This window comes from Dromaius novaehollandiae, chromosome 10 (assembly GCF_036370855.1).
Source record: "Dromaius novaehollandiae isolate bDroNov1 chromosome 10, bDroNov1.hap1, whole genome shotgun sequence".
Taxonomy (NCBI): domain Eukaryota; kingdom Metazoa; phylum Chordata; class Aves; order Casuariiformes; family Dromaiidae; genus Dromaius; species Dromaius novaehollandiae.
Window position 1 is genome coordinate 34707 of NC_088107.1, and position 13584 is coordinate 48290.

Consider the following 13584-nt stretch of genomic DNA (forward strand, 5'->3'; position numbering starts at 1 on the left):
ATAAATACACAGAAAGGCAACCTTAATTTTGACATGTCATAAATCAAAATACTTGACTTGGCAATCTCATAAATATACTATGTATGGTTTGTGAATTCTAGGTATGCATTGCATTTGCCATTGTCACTGATGTTTATGGAACTCTGGGAGTGCAATCTCTTACTTTCAAAAGACTGCTTAATTGACAGAGATGGAATTTATCATATTTATAATTTATTATTACCCATTTTTATTTGAAATGTTACCATCTGCCAAACTTCCCAACTTAGTTAGCTATGGTCTTCTACCTGAATTTCTGATATGACTGTGAAAGGTATTCATTAATGATGCTTAGATGCGCATTGTCTCCCATGAACATCTTATTGGATGCAGCATGCTGTAACATCTTTGCAATGGAACCAAGGTTTCTGCGTTGATCTGTAGTCAGCTGACCTCCAGCTGAAAGATCAATGATGTCAAACGCATCTGGTGCAACAATGGCCGGATTCATGTAGCGATAATAGAGTAAGTTGCCAACAATCTGGGAAAAGTTGAGTAGAGAAACTTGTCAGTAAACAATGGTATAGGTCACAACTAAATTTTATTGAAACTATTCTGACTGTGCTTCGATTAATTATTTTTGTGCAAGCTGTGGGCCCATTTCAAGATTATGGTTCTACTGTCCTGCCATATACAAGCATATGCTAATCCCAAAGAATCTACAGTGTAAAAAAGATTAAGATACCGTAGGATGGTAATCACAAAGAGAGAAAAACGAGCATGACTAGTTACAGGAATATAAGACTGCAGATATGCCTATGCATAAAGATTTAAAGTTTTAATCTATAAAATGCATGGACAAGAGATATTAGCAAGTTACCAACAGACTACTTATATGATCATGAGACAGTTTACCATGGGAATTAAACAGAAGTGAGTTAGTCTGACAGAGGGCAGAACAATGACTGTACAGAGGAACCTGGAATTATAGTCCAAATATAAGTCAAGAGCTAATTCTTAGAGAAGTGCGCAGAACAGGCTGCCATCTCCAATAAAGCAAAAATGGTGAAGAAGCATGGCAAAACAAGGAGCCAGACTGAGAAAAACTAGTGGCTATTTTCCATTCTTTCTCCCAACCCCTTTTCTTTTTCAGAATAACTCCGTAAGCCAGTGACATTTTCAGATACAGTCCCCCAGTTAAAAGGAAGCTAGTGTAACTGAGAAACCATTTAATCCAGAGATAACAAATTCATAAGTACAAAAGATGAATGGCATCTGACATTTCAAAATTCCATTTACTTAGTTAAATGTGAGCACCAATAAACATTAAAGAACCAAAAATAAAGATGTCACACCATCCATATGCTCACAAATATACTTCAAACCTTTATTTGATACTTTGCGAAAGTTTTTCCAGCAATAAAAAAGAATTAACACAACATGCTGTTGTAGAACAATAATTCTCACACAGTGCTCTAGTATTTTCTGGTGGTTCACAGAAATTTGTAGATGGCCAGGTCACAGAATCTTGGCTTCTCCTGCTTTCCATGTGACTTAAATGTACAGAAGAGATCAGGGGTCTGAACAAACAGCTGAAAACAGAGATAAACAACCTAGCCACTACTAAACAGCAGAGGAAATTATTAAGCAATTTTTAGAGGTCAGCTTTTTGACAAGTATTTCATGCAAAACACTGTTGTACTCCCTCAGGTTATGTTGCAGGATTACAACAGTCAAAGCTGTTTCACTAAAGGTAGGCAAGAAAAGGTGTCTGTGAGAAAAATCGTATTAATAACATCCAAACCTAGGGGGTGGGAGAACAGAACAAAAGGTATTACACAGGTAGCTTTTGTTCCCAAAAATCTACATGTAATCATTGCACACACTGCAGTTTTGACTTTTCATGTGGACAGTTACATTGTTTCCACGAGGACTAATGAAAACCGCAGTTTTCCACCTAAATTTACAGATGGAAAAAATTAATTCACCTGCATAGAAAGAATCGATGCCTCAGAATGGGAAAGCACAGAACTAGAAGAGAGAAGAAAACAGCATTCAGATTGGTAAATATTTTTTAATGAAGTAGAGGCAGAGAAGTTTAAAGAGACATTGTCAAGTATTCTAAGATAGAAAAGTTTATTTAATTAGCAAGCAAAGGATTCATGGACATAAAGGCTTTCCTGATTACAGAAAAGCTATAAAAGAAAGAAAAAAGAAATTTCAGTGAAAGCCAGAAAGCTATACTCATTTGAGCGTGCCTACTCTGAGCACACTCCTAGTTCTCCAAACATATTGAAATGCAAAATACAAAACGGACTAGAAATCATGAGCAGTTGTTGCTGTTTAAATGTCCCAGAGTGTTACAAGTATGGGAATTAGGAACATCAGAATTTTTAGTACAGAATTTTTTTTACTTGACATTGTCTCTTTAAGAAAAGACCAGCTAGCTGTGATCACTCCAGCAAAATCAAGGTTTACTCCCTAGCAGCAAGAGTACCCCAAGTCCAGAAACCTAAAGGACCAAACATCCACGATATTAAAAGCAAAGCAGAAGCAAGAAGATGCCTCCTTTTGAGCACTGTATTACATTTCAGGTGTTGTATATGAAGCTAACAATCCAACGCCCAATGTGAAACATTTTATATCCTTAATAATAAACTAAAAAGAAAAGTGTATACAGCTGTATATACACTCCTATCCACACACACACGCATGCACACAGGAGAAGAACAAGATGCACTTGCCACAGCCAAGCTGGCTGGCAGTTATTCCCAAAGATGTTCAGGTCCTCACCTTCAGAAGCTCATCCTCACCAGCATCAGGGAATTTCTCATGCAGGGAGTCTTTTAGCACTTTGGCAATGAAGCGCATTCCATAACTTTGGAAGAAAGAAAAGGCAAATAAAAATGCTGCTAGCATTTTTATTACATCAGTAATTTCTTCAGAACAGTACTGTGGTACACCAGACTCACGGGATTTTGTCCACTGAACTAACAATAGCAGACAGGAACTTGTCTGTCACTGTCCTCATGTTTCTGATCGAGGCATCCAGGCGCGTCCTCACCTCTTCATGAGTTAGCGCTTGTTCAGGTGTAACATCATATGGCAGTTTGCTATTTGAAAAAGATCAAACATATGAAAGTGACTATTTCTCAGACTAGCATATTTCAGAGACAGAGCTAGACAGAATTTCTAGCTAGAAGCAGAAATAAACTAGCTTACATTCACTTGGCTGCCAAGGGCTGAGCATTGCCTTCAATCCAGCTTTTAGGCCCTAGAAGAGCTGGGGCTTTCTTGCTTTTACTTTCACTGCTTCCCTTGCACTGGACATTGTTAGAAAAGACCCAGCTAACTCAAAACTGTACCTTTTGTACAGCATAAAGACATGCACTCGAGGCAAAAAAAAAGTGCCGTCTGTGACATGTAGTGTTTCAGGCTACATATAAGTCAGTGAAACAACAAACTACTCATTTCAAAATTAAGCTGATAAAAACTTGGGGACAAACCACAAGCTAAAGCAATCTAGAAAAATCGATATAACCTGCTACCTGCAGGAAGTAGTGCCAAATAAGGGAGTATGTTTATCAGCTAAAATTACTGTATAATATTGAAGTGATGAGGGATAGATGAAATGGATAATTCATGAAAGCGTCTCCTGAATCTCATGTAAAGAGACGGATCTAAAATAACATGCATCTTCACCTGCACTTTTAACACATCCAGAATATTGAAAAGGCATATGGTAAGACATATGACTGCAGATGACTTTAAACAGGGAAATCCACAGTGTGCTGTGCTGCAAGAGTTGGCTTTATTTTGTATGGATTTTTAAGTGCATTTAAAAAAAATTAAAAAAAGAATCCTCAAGATTTAGCACAGTCTCATGCGCTGATGTAAAGAATCCAATATGACTCTCTTGAACAAACAAACAAAAATTATCCAGCACGCAGAGGTCCTGCAATCTAATTCTCATCAGCAACTGACATTAATTTGAAAGATGTTAGGACTAAGAATTTTGATGTTGTGCTTTTGCTCCAACAAAGGCAGTTTAGTATGCTTGCATGTAGTATTTGAGCTTGCACAGGAGATGCATGAAATGAACAAGGACTGACATGGAACTGATTCCCAAGTACTTTTTCTTCCATGATCTCTTCTAGGTTAGATGGCATCTCACAGCTAACTTTCAATACAGCACAATTCAGTGCACAAACATCAAAAAGCATTTCCTCTTCCATCTCCTAATGAGATCTCCTTCCAACACCCTCGGCACCATTGCAGAAATGTGATCTTTCTAACTCCCTGATGAAGGCTGATTTGAGGAGAAAAAGCCAGTATCATTTGGACAGATGCATGCAGTGAAGCCAAGAATGGTTTGGGAGGATTAGCAGAGCAGTGCAAAGGAGCTGAGAAATGTTTAGAAAAACATAGTAGTAACAGTTCTCATACCTGGCCTCACCAGTCTGAGACTCCATCTGGTTAACCCAAGACTTGTAAATATCCACAGGATCAGTTTTGATATTGAGTGATTTGTCATCAATAATTTCCTTCACAACCGGTGCCAGGATCTGCCTCAGGGCATTCTGACCACGTGCGCCACGGTTGAAACTTACCACCATTTTAATAACAGTAGGATTCCCAGTCACAATCTCATGTATCTGGTCTACTTTTGATCTGAAGAAGAAAGAATCTGAATGAAATATGAAGTACACATCATTCTATCAGTTTCAGATACACTTCTCAGCATAAAGCAAAATGTTAGAGTGTCACCATCAGGAAATAGATGCAATTGTACTAAAATCTTTATACAGCAATAAACTGCAACACTGTGTAAGAGTAATACTGGAACATTTTTCAAGACAGATGAGAAAGGGAACTTATGCCTTTTGCTTGGGAATTGCAGCACAGCCTGCCAGTAGCCAGCCTGATGACAATTAACGCTAATCCAATTGTACACTTCATTTGACAAGGTGATTCAAAAATACCAAGGTAACAGAGGGTGGCTGATGTAGGGAGAATAAAAAGAAGTATAGGTTTCTTCCAGTATTCAGAATAAGCAAGCTACAATAACAAAAGCTGTTCCTAGTATACCACTCCAGGAAATACAGCGGCAGAGAAAGAAGCATCTACATTTCCCCAGCCTATTCCGAACATGAATTTAAACAAAAACAAACAAACAACAAACAACTGTTTTAGGAGATGTTGTTTGTTTCAGGGCATACACCCTCTTCATGGTTAAAACACATTCTAAAGAAATGTCAGAAGAATAGTCTCCCTCAAAATTTTACTATATGTTCTTCTTCAGCAAGTTGTGCAACTCTGCATTATAAAGAACTGCAGTCATGCAACACCAAGCTCCTAAGGCGCAACCGACCAAACAAAATGTGCCTGAGGACAGCCAGGTTCCCTAAGACTGACATTCGGTAACACGACCAAATAATACAGCTCCTTGGTTTCAGTATCCTCATCATTAGCTTTTGGAAATCCAGTTCAAAAAACAAAAAAACAGAAACAACGACATGCTTACTGTCAGTTCTCTCCCTGGCTAGTAAAGCTTGAGCTGCTCTAGACAAAAGAGCACGTTATTGGAGGTTTTTATAATCAAACATTAGAGAATTCAGGTTAGACTAAATTTTAGGACGACTTTGCATTAGGTCAAAGGAAATTGCTTTCTTGGGTAGCAAAATCTTGACTGCAGTAAAGAGCCTTCATCCTTAATGGACAGACTCAACTCCTCCTTTCTAGACTGCATTAAGAACAGATATGAAATGGGAAGAGCAGAAAGAAGGGACAGTTTAGCATTATCTGCATATTAGCATGAGACACCATATGAAAACTGCCTCAGTTCTAGAAATTCCCAGAACTGATTCAGCAACAAGGCTATACTATATGCTACCACATACTTGATCTCTTCCTGCAACGCTGTTTGGAAAAGCCGCAACAACAAGTATTCCTCTCTCTGATTGGATGCATAGTTATACAGTGTGAAGATCACAGAATCCATGAACTTTGTGGATTTGTTCTGAGGCATCTGAAAAATCAGCTTGGCCAAGTAGGTTGGATTAGTCTGCAACAAGAAAAATTCAGTGTGCGCGCTCCCACAGTCCAGTATCACTGGGAACTAAGATGGCTCAAAAATACAGTGCGTAAGCAAGGACTGGGCCAAAACGTATAAGCCTCTATGACAATAGGTCATTGAATGCTCTAAGAGCAGCATTAGAAGGTGCATACCTGAAGTAAGTAGAACAGATGCTGATAGGCTTCCAGCTTTTCTCTCTTTTCTTTGCTCAAAGCTTTCAGACCTCCCCTTTGTTTATTCAGCATCATCATGTCAGAAAGCTGTTCCTTGTTCTTCTTGGTAAGTTTTTTGCTATGAGAAACAACATCCTAGAAAGAAAGAATAGGGATAGATTCCACTCTAAATATTTAGTAATGTGCAGTATTGGAGACCAGTTGCATCCGAGAGCCCACTTCTCTCGCATGTGGAAAGGCAGGGTCAAGGTATGCATGATGCTATTAAAGTGGAGTATGATATGTTATGGCAGTGATTTCTTTGTACTTTATGCTTGACTTCCTGAATTTGTCATGTGCTCCTAGAAGGGTTAGCCACTCTTGACAGCAATTAGTATCAGAGCTGATAACATCCTGAAGATGTCTGAAAATGTTTTTCTTTTAAATGGGGCTTAAAGCCTCAAAATTCTATCCTATATTCAGCTACCTCACTACCTCTACATACTCTGTAAGCAATGGTACTTTTCACTGCAGGCACCTGCCCAAAAGGTGCAGCCTCTCTCACAAATGAAATTTTACTAAACTGACCCAGATCTTACATGGAGACCAGATTCATGCCATGTCATCCAGGACCAAATCAAAAGCTGACTAGAATTTCAGCCTGAACAATGGCACTGCTGTAGCAGCAAGAGGTTGGTTTTTTCTTTTTTTCCTTTTTTTTTTTTTTTTTTGGGGGGGGGGGGGGTCGTTCATTTGTTTTGTGCTTTTTTTGTGGAATTAATCACATCAGCCAAGCGATAGACTGGGCCTCCTTTAACCAACACCAAGTGGCACACGTATGTCTCCTGCGTCATAAATCATCTCTCTCTCTCTGTTACAGCATCCCAAAATAAGAGAAATTAAAATGCGTAAACTTGTGTGTCACTTGTTTAATGACAAAGGAGCAACAAAGCAGAATTCTCAAAGCCTTCAATCACAAAATCTCTTGCTTTCATTAGGTTGAGATAGTCTGATGTGGGTTTTCTTAGTTTATGTTTTTGTTTTGTTTTTAAAGCTTCAGGTCCCATTTCTTCTCCTCCCTCAGTTTTCTCTCTGGGGGTTTGCATTAAATGAGCGGATTGGAGTAAGAACTTACAGGGAGATAGCGTCAAGTTGACATCTGGAAAGGTGAATAGAATAGCTAATTAAAAATTATCATATTTGCTTATCTTTGCAAATGCAGGGTAATATTTTCAGCTGTCCCAGAGCAACAGAGCAACCAAGGCCAGGAGTTCTTCCTGCTAACTGCTGCTCAACTCAGTTCAGTCTGTAACTAGTCTCCTTTTTGCACATTTCCTACCTGCAATGTAATTTTGTTTTTCACTAGCAGCCCAATTTTGATGTCCATCAGATTGAGGTCATTTTCCAGTTGCTGATTGGATCGGATCAAAGTTACAACTTCCTCACGCAGTTTCATTAGCTCAAGCTCCTCCTGAAAATCTTGGTCACTTTGATCGAGCAAGTGGACAAATTTCCGTACCACAGCCATAGGTGGGTTTTCAGCATTAACTAAAAATAGATGAGAAAACATCAGGGGACAGAATCACAGAACGGTTGAGGTTGGAAGTGACCTCTGCAGATTATCCAGCTGAACCCCCCTGCTCAAGCAGAGTCACCTAGAGCACATTGCCCAGGACCCTGTCCAGAAGGTTTCCGATTATCTCAAAGGATGGAGACTCCACAACCTCCCTGGATGACAGACAACAGAAATTAATGTGTGCCTCATCTGTGTTTAAATAGCACGAGGGAGCAGTCTGGCCAAGACAAAATTAACACCACCAAGTCTGAACAACTTCTGATATTTGAAATCTCTTGTTTTGGGTAAATCATGAGAGAAATGAACAGCAAAGAATCAAGCAAATATCAGCCTAGGATAGTCCACGCTGCTGAAGCTGATTCAAAAGCTGCAGTTCTATTTCTTAGCAACAAAAGCAATGTCTGGAATCAAGTTTTCCTTCAGCCTCAAGAGCGCCCTACTCACTGCACTACCCTACCAATTTCACCTGCATTGCTCTTCAAAACTGTCTTGATGTTACAGAATACAGTAGCAACGTCCCTTGCAAATACAGATTCAAGGCACACGAGTTTTACTCTTTTGGCAATACTTACTTAGGGTTTTGTAGTCTTCCCGTGCTTTGTTTGCTCGGATAAAGGCTTGAATTTTTATAACATCATTTATCTAGGATATAAAAAGAAAAAGCATCTGAACTCATTCAGGGCATAGTGCAAAAGTCAGGTCCTGCATTAATTTAACAGGACAGCCTCTTACATGGTCTCTGAAATACTGCAGACGATCTCTGTAACGCCTTCTGGCTTGATACATCCTGGTCATAGATTGAATCTATAGAAAAATAACCACATTTTCAGATAAAAACTTCTTTTTCTACAGAGATCATTACCAAAAGGTTACAAAATAAAACAGCAGGGATTCAGAGAAATACAACTACAAAAATTAGCGAAGAATGGGAGGGAGAGAGAAAGAGTTAAGAAAACTAATGCTAAACAAAATATTAAAGCAACAACCATACACTTTTTGTCTCAAGTTCACCTGAGCTGTAAGGCTGGTAAAACCTGGTAATTTACAAATTTTACAAAAATTAACAATTATAATTTCAAGAGGGTAGGCAGAATAGTACAAAAGAGGGCAATTTTGAATGATGGGCTGAACTGTACAGAAGGGAAGTTGTAGTCAAAGTTACAAAACACTTCCTGGGAAACAGAAGACTAACACTCCCTTTCCCTCCTATTTGCCCTGCCCTGCCCTGCCGCTGCCCGCCCGCCCCCAAATAAAAGGAACAAATGTTGGCCAAATTCCATGCACTATCTGGACTGTGATAAGAAATGCTTAATAATCCTGATACCTGAAATAATCCAGACAGTGAATAATTCTGCAGTGGCTCCAAGGACAGCTCATATAACCTGAACATTCTTTTCCATTAGTAATTGTTTTGTGGCATTTGCAATAGGCTCCCCCCAGAATTGTACCTTCACTACTTGGTCCTTGTGTGCTCGCAGGTAATCCAAACGAATTTGATATGCCTTCCTCTGCTTGTAGCCACGCCACTGGGACTGAAAACAGAAAACATGCTCACCTTTACTTTTCAAAGTAAAGCAAGGTAATGATAATTCTGAGATTCTTTCTGCTCCTCAGCTTTTAAGTTCCCTTTTGGCTGAATGTAGAATGTGAGGGAGACATACTTACCTTAGCAAACAAACTGTAGAAGATACACAGTGAATCATTAACTACTTATTTCACCAGTTGTAATAATGAGAGACATCAGACTACCTCATGAAGGGCCCAGACCTCCAGAAGCAGAGTTAGAGAACAAGGGTAGAGCTAAATAGGCAAACTGACACACACTGTTCTACAAGGGCCACCTGGTAGATGCTGCTGCTGGAGGGAAGAGGGATGCAAAGTAACAAGCCTTCAAAGCAGACTGACTGCTACTAATACTTGGAACAAAAGTTAGACAAGTGCTTGTAAGGACCTAATCACTGTGCTTAAAGGGAGAGGGTGTTATTTTAATCAATTGGAAGGTTTTATTTTTATATATACATACATACATATATATATATATATATAAATACATATATATATATATAAACACATACACACACACGTGTGTGCGTGTGTGTGTGTTATTTAGGCAGGAACAAACACACATACTGCTCAGAAAATAAAGTCATGATAATGTACAAAGCATATATTTCATTTACACGTATTCCAGTTACAACACTGGAGAACAATTTGTTCATTGTTCTCATGCAAGTGCCCAACCTCACACTGAATACCATACCATCTCCTTTCATCTCCTCAATCCTCCAAATCCCTGGACAAATTAAAACAGGAGGACAGAAGGGAAATCTTAGGGAATCTAGAATAATGAAAAAAATAGTTTCTTTTCAATTTGTCATGAATCACATTAGTAACTCATCACATGATATTATCAGCATAAAGACACGACATACCTAATATTGCCCTATTCCCAAAACACTGAATTGGGTAATAAAATGATGGAAAGATCTTCCACAGATATGTTTTTCTCCCTGCAATTCTGCCTGAGGAGAATTTATTCATTTTATATCACATGGAAAAGCAAATATGCAGAAAAGGAAGCGTCTTTAGATAACTTGCAAGATGAGGCAGAGATCACTGAGCGCTACAATTGAATTGAACAAAAACAGTCAAAATGCCTGTGTATAGAGAGCATCTGCAGAGTACAAGTCTCAAACAGAATTAAAAGACATCAATACCTGGATGCAAGTGATTGCTGGGACTTGTTTCTTCAAAAAATTCATTCTTGAGTTGAATTCCTGGCGAACAAGATATCCTCGACAGCAAGCCTGAAGTTTTGTAATCAGATTCTCATTGGCCAGCCACAGTTGTTCTCGGTTGTATGCAGCAGTGACTCCAGAGATAGTGCTCTGGATTAGTGTTATGGTAGGAATAAGAGGCAGTAAAAAGAGAATTGGAACACAAGAAAAGGGAGGTTACATTAGCTTTCTGTATTGTGTACAAGAGAAACTAACAAGTTGCTTTTTAGTGAACAGCAACATCATGGTCATTTACCAAAAAGATGAATTTTCTGAAAGGTGACAAGGAATTTTGACACAAAGTCTGATGATGCAAGATGAAATAAATAAGTTACTAAGCTTGCTAAGATTACACAGAAGACAATCTACTGTGTTGAAGCATTAACTCTTCAAGTGGCATTAAAGACTAGAAGGATGGGAACTTCAACTTTTCACAGAAAGAACTTGTGTTATCTACCCTACCTGTATCTCCTCCCGCGACAGCTGTGTGTCATTTTGTACAAATCTGTCTGGTTCATCCCATCCTCCCTCTTTGGTCTGCAGGTTATGGTAATAATGATAGCCTCCTCTCACCCAGTGTTTCACCCATTCACTGCTATTGCCCCCTAAGAACAGAAACCGCAGTGTAAGTCTCAAAAACAAACATATTGTTTTTCCAGCATACAAATATTACAGTTAGGAAATAAACATATGCAGATACACCTTCCCCCAAACAAGAGGGCATACATTTTTCTGAGACCCCAATGAACTAATATGACAACTACCTAACGCAGCACATTCAACAAGTGGAGAAGATTCTACTATTTATATACTTATTTTTTACTTTGGCTTACAAAGAAGCCCCAGTTTCCACCTATAACACAAGACTTCTCCCCAGGGATTGATTTTTCTCTGGCTCCTATTCTGCATGCAATAATCTTGGGTTTATTTGCTCTCACCAACAGTTAGCTATTTGAGGTTCACCTGCTGCCCTTTTTCTTCTCTTCACTTCTGCCAACTCTCGATGGTACGTCTCAGCACATTCAGGAGTGACTCCGTATAACCCAACATCAGGCGAGCGCAAGGCACTCAGCGTCAGGCTAATATCACCATGGTCTACTGCTTCATTAATGGCCAGAATTCCTAAGGAAACTTTGACAACACAAGGAAGCATGTTACCTTGGCATTCAGGGGCTCAGTGATTCACAGTAAACAGAACGACAGAATGGAGGAAGGCAATATGCACATGTGCACACACTAAATCTGTGTGTGTGTGCGCACATGCACGTATGTATTTGTCTGTGTACATGCAAGTATAAATAAAACACACACACACACATATAAAAGTGAGACATCTTGCAGTGTAGAGGCATCTTGAGTATGGCACGTCCAGCCATACACAGCATGGGAGCCTCTGAGCACATTATTTGTGGGTCCTTCCGAGCTCTGGTGTGGTGCAGATTTATCCATTTTTCTATATTTTTCTATATTTCTATATTCTACATTTTTCTATAACACACACTGTTTCATCCTTCCACCTAGCTCTACTCTGACAACAGTTTCAGTTGAGACAGCTTCTCCTGGCAGAGCCAAGCCACACTGCCTAACTAGTACCATCTCTAGCAATAACAGCAGCAGCATGAGTAAGTAGTAGCTTGTAAACAATACAAAACCTAAAAAATGGGGGGCAAGGAAGGGCATGAGGTGAAAAGGTAGGGAAATAAGATGCAGTTCCAGGGGTAGCCCAGAACTGTGACCCAAACACTGACATATTTCCAAGAGGAAAATGAGCAAAGGAATTACACTGTCACAGCAAAGATGAGCTACGGTAACTTTCAGCATTAGATAATACTGCAAAAAATGCCTGTTCAGGTATGGTAACTAAGGGTATTTGAAGTTTTTATTCAGGTTTAAAGGAACATAAGTAATCTCGCATTTGACTAAATGTTCCTTGGCATGATATTCAAGCTGCTGCCTTGCCAAGGTGCTCATGAGGGTGAGGAAATGGTGCATTATACTGGTACTGCTGGGAACAAATACTAAGATGAATAGGTAAAGTTCTACCCTACCACTTTTTTAGACAGTTAACAGCAGAATTCACTGACCAAATATTGGCATCAAAAACAACTGAACTGGGCCATGGAGTAGGATAAAAACTGATAAAAACTACTTTCCTTTATTAAAAACATAACATACTCACAGCTTTTTGTGAACCTATTGATTTTGCTCCCTTCTAAAACATCTATAAACAGAAAACAAAAAGGGACAAGGCACAAATATAAAAGCAAGCTCATTTCTGAGTCAAGAGAGTGAGGACGGGAGGAATCAACTGTGCTACAAACTCTGCACAACTAATACACAGATTCATGAAGTACTTAGGTTGGAGGGATCTCTGAGGTATTGTAGTCCAACCTCCTTCTCAAAGCAGGGCTAACTACAATGCTAGATCAAGGTGTTCAGGGCCTTGTCTGATTGAGTTTTGAAAAATTTCAAAGGACAGAGATTCCATGACTTTTTTGAACAAGCTGCTTCAGAAGTAAGACAGCACCATCTCCAGAACAATTCCAGACTCAGATTAAACTTATCAATTTCCAGTATAGTTAGTTGCCTATTCGAAGCAAAATCAGAAAGGACTGATCATGCATCTTTGGAAAACTTTAAGCATCAGTGTAATATCAAATCAGAAGTTTTAGAAATGGAAAATAAAGTATTTTATCAACACACCAGAGATAAAGATACAGAATAAAGAAAAATGAGGTCACTATAAAGAAAGAAAACAATCAGCTCACTAATGCTGCACAAATCAAGCAAAGCAAGCAGACAAGTACAAATGTTAAATGTAACAGAAAATTAGATTTAGGATAAATGCAAATAGAATAACATCATATTTGAAAAACGTATAAAAACAAGCTCTCTGAAACAAGTGGTACCCAGCAAACAAACAGCATATACAGGGAACAGACGAGTAGAAAGGGGGGGAACACCACCACCACCACCGACCAGAACAAAAACATGCATGTTCTTATTAACAATGAAACTTCTATC

General features: G+C 39.0%; 1 protein-coding gene across 3 annotated transcripts in view; it reads right to left on the reverse strand.

Moving 5' to 3' along the window:
- IQGAP1 (IQ motif containing GTPase activating protein 1) overlaps positions 1–13584 on the reverse strand; it is a 69795-nt gene that overhangs the window by 13715 nt on the left and 42496 nt on the right. For all 3 annotated transcript variants that reach the window (XM_064517728.1, XM_064517729.1, XM_026115567.2), the window contains exons 17-29: positions 11524–11691; positions 11023–11165; positions 10501–10671; positions 9232–9315; positions 8516–8587; positions 8356–8425; positions 7547–7755; positions 6208–6363; positions 5880–6043; positions 4426–4650; positions 2952–3092; positions 2773–2857; positions 288–520 (exon numbers count right to left, since the gene is read on the reverse strand). In XM_064517728.1, the coding sequence (XP_064373798.1) occupies positions 288–520; positions 2773–2857; positions 2952–3092; positions 4426–4650; positions 5880–6043; positions 6208–6363; positions 7547–7755; positions 8356–8425; positions 8516–8587; positions 9232–9315; positions 10501–10671; positions 11023–11165; positions 11524–11691 (1921 nt within the window). The remainder of the gene's footprint in view (positions 1–287; positions 521–2772; positions 2858–2951; positions 3093–4425; positions 4651–5879; positions 6044–6207; positions 6364–7546; positions 7756–8355; positions 8426–8515; positions 8588–9231; positions 9316–10500; positions 10672–11022; positions 11166–11523; positions 11692–13584) is intronic.